Raw genomic sequence first — 5,352 nt, 5'->3', positions numbered from 1 at the left:
GAGCAGTCCCCAAACTCCAGTGTCCCATGTCCCAGGCCTGGGAGCCCCGAGCACCCATCAGCCTAGCCATGCTGCTGCAAGAGGCACAGCCTCGGCTGCAAATGCTGTCATCACTATCACAGGAGGGTAATTAGTGTGGACAAAGCCTCAGAGATCACACACAGCATCCCCCCACACATCCAGAGTAGCTGTGCGGTTTGCCACTTTGCTTTAACACTCACTGGCTGGCAAAGGCTGAAAGCCTCATCAGTAATTTAGGGCAAAGCACATTACAAGCAGGTTACAATTATGGTTATTCCAAACATCAAGCAAAATAAGAAGTTAAGGCTGAAATTAAAAATAAACGGAAGGTGTTGAAGGTCTGAGGTTTCTCAAACTCCCCCTGCCCTGTCACAATGCTGGCTAAGATGTCCAGGTAGGAGCAGGGCACATCCAGTGTGCTCAGGCTAAACCACTGCCAAGAGTATCAGGGTTAGGGCTGCTTTTGTTTTCTTTTTCTTCCTTTATTTTCTCCCCTGAAACTGAGCTGAAGCTTTTCTAGCACTGCATTGTCTCAGCTTTATTCATTAATGTCCTTTGGATTCAATCATCTCTCTTATCTCTCAAATTTTAACACCATCCACACCTTCAGAGCCTCTGCCTGCAGGGGTTTACCCCTGAATTAACACGTGCTCCCATGGTGCTCTGTGCATTGAAGTGAATCTGGTTCTGGTGTGTTTGGGTTTTTTTTTGTTGAATAGGAGAAGTTTAACTGGAGAACAGCAAAAGCAAGCTACCATGAACGAATTTGCATCAGGACATGTGCAGTAGATGATTACCTGTTACAGTGGTAGCTCACATGCTACACTCACCTGAGCCCTGGCTGACAGTGGGCACAGGGGAAGATGATACAGTGTCCTGTGCCCACTCCCATCCTGCCCACACATCCCACAGCTCCTGTGGTGGCTCCTCTGCAACCCTCCACCCCTGTCTGGACCATGATGTTACCCCTCTCCAGAGGTCCTCCACCACCAAAGGTCAACTAGGACTTCTCCTGCCCACTATGGAAATCCATCACTAAAGTGGGTTCTGCCGTGGGACAGAGGCCACAGCTGCTGACCCCAGCCCAGTGTTCTGAGCAGGGGCAGCCAGGCTAATCCTGAGAGCAAAGACATGGAGTAGCAAAGTGTTTATATGGGAGCAAAGCCTTTGTCCCCTTCAGAACCAGGAAGAGGGAGCCACTCCTACAAGTGGGAATGCACTCATAAGCCTAGAAGTTCCTGTGAGTCTCTCTGGGACAGCAGAGAAGGGGCAGAACTCTGAGCAGAAATAATTACACCCTTGATTGTGTTTCTACAGTGCTCCATGACAGTGAATCAACACAAGAGTCACCTCTCACCCACCTTGGGTACAATTAGGGTTGACTGATGACTGTTTGTGGCCAGGTGATCAAATCCCTTCGACACAGCAAAAAAACACCCCATGGCCGAAGCCCTGGACCTGCTGCGAAGCTGTGCAAGCCCAACCAAGGGCTGCAGGAGTCTCTCACCCACAGGAGAGTCTGCCAGGGGTACATGTTACTTTGATGCTACCCTCTACCTTGAAACCCTCTGTGATTCAAACTGGCAGCAAACGAACCCAATTGCTTCAGCACAGACATGCCCCTCTCCTCCTCCAAGGCAGTGCTGCCAGCTGCCATCACAGCAAGAGTCACCTCAAGTGCAGAAGAAACCCACAATTCTTTTGCAAGGGTTTTACTGCCTGGACTTGTTCCCCAGCTCATGCTCATGCTCCCTGCTGATGAGGGCAGCTGTGGCAGGGCAGGACTGTTGGGACCTCTCTCTGTGCCTGGTCAGGCCTTATCCATCCTGCTAAGGTGATCCAACACAGCTAGCCACTCCCAAAAGCACCACTTCTCCCTCTGGAAAGCCCCTCTGATATAACAGATGAGGGCAAGGAGAAGAGAGCAGCTGGCTGGCTTCCTCCTTCAGTGGTGTTCCCCAACACCAATTTCACCAAGCAGTCTCCCAGCTATGCTGAAGTCAATTTTGTACTAGCAGCTGGAAGGTAGCAAGCCAGAAACCTGGATCCTTGTGGAAAAGGGAGACAACAAGAGAAATGGGGTACAATCAGCTGCAATGAGTTAGGCTGTGGGAAATGCCATGCAAAGGTTTAATCCACGTTCACTGTTCAAAACAAGCGTTTGGGCAAGCGCCTGCTGCGTGAAAGGTGACTGCTGCTGTGAGCCTCACCCTGCTACATGAGCACACTGTTTACAGAAGTGATTTTTTTCCAAACCTGCTCTCATGAGAATTCACTGAGAACTTCTCCATTTTACAGATTTAAAAAAGCCTGCACCAAAAATATTCACAGTTTATTTTTTTTCATGAAACAAGTAGCTAGTTAACACGTGACAATGCGAAGCGGAGGTGGACAGAGCAGTGCAGAGACCTCTCTGGGTACGGCGGGAGCTGGCTGGGTGCTGGCACTGAGGGAACCCTACTTACACAATCTACATGACTAAGTCCAGCTCATGGGAAGGCCTATAAATGTAGATTCAAGATTGGTTTTCCTTCTCACACATGATAAATACTTAATATACTGAACATCATTTACCTTTTTTTGTTTTTATAGCTTTTGTTTAAAAAAAGTGAATGAATGCCCTTAAGATCATCTTCACTCTCAATGGATCTGAGGAGTTGTCCTGATTCCCTTTGTGGAGGAGTCACGCAGAAACACAAGCTGCTTGCATTTCCCCAGTTTCAGCAGCAAGCAGGAACTGACCTGCAAGTCTTCCCGGAAAAATAAAAACAACATTAAACAAGTTTCCATAAGCCATAAAGCTTTTCCAAGTCGCAAGCTATTCTACAAAGGATCTGAAATGATTTGGACTAGAGAAGAGGTGCACCACAGCACTGGTAACGTCCCCTTGTGCCCAGCACACCTGGCCTTTACAGCAGGACGCTGTCTCGAGGTGCACACGTCAGGAAAGAAGGGATCGGGATTTGTCTCGGTACAAGTGTCTGCCTCCCTTCATAGAAAACTGCAAAGCTCAGGGGACCGTCTGCTCTGGTAGCAGCAGGCACTTGCAAGCCAGGTGGGAACAAGGACCTGCTCCCACATCAGAGGGAGAGGATAAGCCTGGAGCTGAAAGCTCCCTTTCTGGGGAGGGACCTGCGGATCTGCCTGGAAGGAGAAGGATACACACACTGGAGCTGTGCGAGGGTCTGGCGGCGGCACAGAGATCTGAGGCTGCGGCCCCAGATCGGTGGAGCTCAGGTAAACCAGAGGTAACGTGTTGTGAGAGTGGGAGAGTGCTGGTCAGCAGCGCTTCCTCGGCAGGACACCAACCCCACCCAACCCCAGGGAGGCACATCCTCCTCCTGCCTGTGAGGGTGCTGGAGGTCACAGCACACCTCACTGCAGATCCCTGGGGCTCTACTGCCTGCCTCACAGCCAAGCCAACTTCTGCCTCGGCGCCTGAGTGAACAGCTTTCAGCAGGCTTAGTCTGGACACCAGCCTGAAGACCACCAGGTACTAAACATTTCCTTCACTGGAAAAGGGAGAAGAGGAAAAAAGAAAGCCAGCCAGCTGCTGGAGCCCACCGTGTTCCAGTGTGAGAACTACTATTCAGTTGGAAGGACACACACGCGTACACACACACATGCACACCAACACAGTCCAGTTAATTCAAGTCTCCTTTGGTTGTAGAAAAGTTAAGCCAGAAGCTACCCAAGGGGAAGGTGTTGAGATGGGTCCTGATACAGCTACAGCACCCTTGCCTCTGCGCTGTGCAGCGAGCAGGACAGGCTCTGCTTGCTGCTGGCAACACCAGGTGTGATGGGAACACATCAACATGTCTGAGGCAAGGGGAGAAAGGACTGCTCAGCCCACTGGCTCAAGCTGACGACAGAAATCAAGAAGAGACTGGATGGAAAATCGAAAGGGAGCACCACCCCCCTGCCAGGGCAGTGCTCAGCACCTCAGGGAACCCACTCTGCCCTGCTCTGCTATTGCTGCTTTATGGGTCACTACGTTTTCAAGTGCAGGAAAACACTTCACGTGTCTGTGCTAAAGGATTAAGACACAAGAATGAAAAAACTGCCAGGTGACTTCTTCCAAGATCTCTCTTTTCCCTGACTTCCTCCAGATTTCCCATTTCTCAGGCCTGGCCAGTCACAGCTCTGTACAAAGGAGCCTGAATGGACACTGCCTATTGCTGGAGAAAACAGCACTGAGGGAGTGCAGTGGCTTCTCTCCCAGCTCGCTGGAGACCATCCCTGTCCTTCAGCGAACCACACATGCAGCACATCCCAGTGAACACACGGACAAACCTCGCAAAGCAACGCCCTGCAGGGACAGAGATCTGGGCAGCTGACAGATAAATCCCTTCCCTGCTTCTGGAGTCTGGCAAGGACATACCCCTGACTGCTCACCACCTGAGCCCTGAAACTTCTCCAGTCCCAGGGCAGCCTGACTGATCCGCTTCCTTTCAATGCAGTAACAAGAGCAAGGCCCCTGGTTGCACCTGGGAACCCACCTACGAATCAGACCTGGAGCCTGAACACGCTGGATCAGTAAAGTGACCATTCCAATGGAACTGGAGAGTTTTACCCAGAGTGGACTCTTTATTTCAGCTTTACCATTTGTGAAAGGAAGAGGAAAAGGTCACAGATGCTCTCTCCCTTTGGCTGGGCCAGACTCAGATTTAAGAGAATGTCCTTGCTCATGTCACGAGAGAATATGGATGGGATGTGCATGGGTTAGGGGCTGGGCTCAGGGATGTGAATAAAAATAAAACAAACAAAGATTCCCCCTCCCTAAACATTAAAAGACTGAAACCTTCCTCCCATATTCACCAACCTCACTTTGGCTCTGAGTCGGCCAACTCATGACAGACAGAATCCTGGTTACGGGCTAGCGTTGTGTTTTGTTCAGGCAAAGGGTCCTGCCCCCGAGGAGTGTGTGCTTTTCCACTCAGCCAAGAAATCTGATCAAGTGTCTGAACGTTCGTGATAAGCCACTGCATCTGCTCCGGGGGCACCGGCGCTTCCCTGGCCGGCCGAGGGGTCTGCTCGAACGTACACAATCTCTCTGATGTCCATGGGGTCTGCTCTGCAGGGGCTGAGGCCACTTCCCAGCTGGGCTGAAGGGTTGGCTCTGGTAGTTTCTCTGCTGTCCGGGAAGGCTGCTCTGCAGGCGTCAGGGCTTTCGCGGTAGGCCAGTGGCTTTGCTCGTGCGTCTGTAGTTTCTCTGTAGGCCAAGGTACTTGTCCAACATGTGTCACTACCTTCCCAGCAGACCAAGAGATTTGCTCCCCAGCTAACATGGTCCTCTCTTTCTGCTGGGGACTCAGCTCCACGGCTGGGGCT

The 5,352-nt window shown here is 51.1% G+C and overlaps 1 protein-coding gene across 1 annotated transcript in view; it reads right to left on the bottom strand.

The window, feature by feature from the left end:
- Positions 1-4,844: 4,844 nt before the first annotated feature.
- The window catches only part of LOC103803313 (histone-lysine N-methyltransferase, H3 lysine-36 and H4 lysine-20 specific-like), a gene marked incomplete at its 5' end in the record, with an annotated part of 18,034 nt that continues 17,526 nt past the window's right edge, over positions 4,845-5,352 (bottom strand). The window contains one exon of the mRNA XM_009075860.1: positions 4,845-5,348. Coding sequence (XP_009074108.1) covers positions 4,845-5,348 — 504 coding nt within the window. The remainder of the gene's footprint in view (positions 5,349-5,352) is intronic.

Source organism: Acanthisitta chloris, unplaced genomic scaffold (assembly GCF_000695815.1).
Source record: "Acanthisitta chloris isolate BGI_N310 unplaced genomic scaffold, ASM69581v1 scaffold24755, whole genome shotgun sequence".
In the NCBI taxonomy this organism is placed as follows: domain Eukaryota; kingdom Metazoa; phylum Chordata; class Aves; order Passeriformes; family Acanthisittidae; genus Acanthisitta; species Acanthisitta chloris.
Note: the sequence above shows the minus strand (reverse complement) of the source record. Positions and strands in the feature narration are given on the sequence as shown.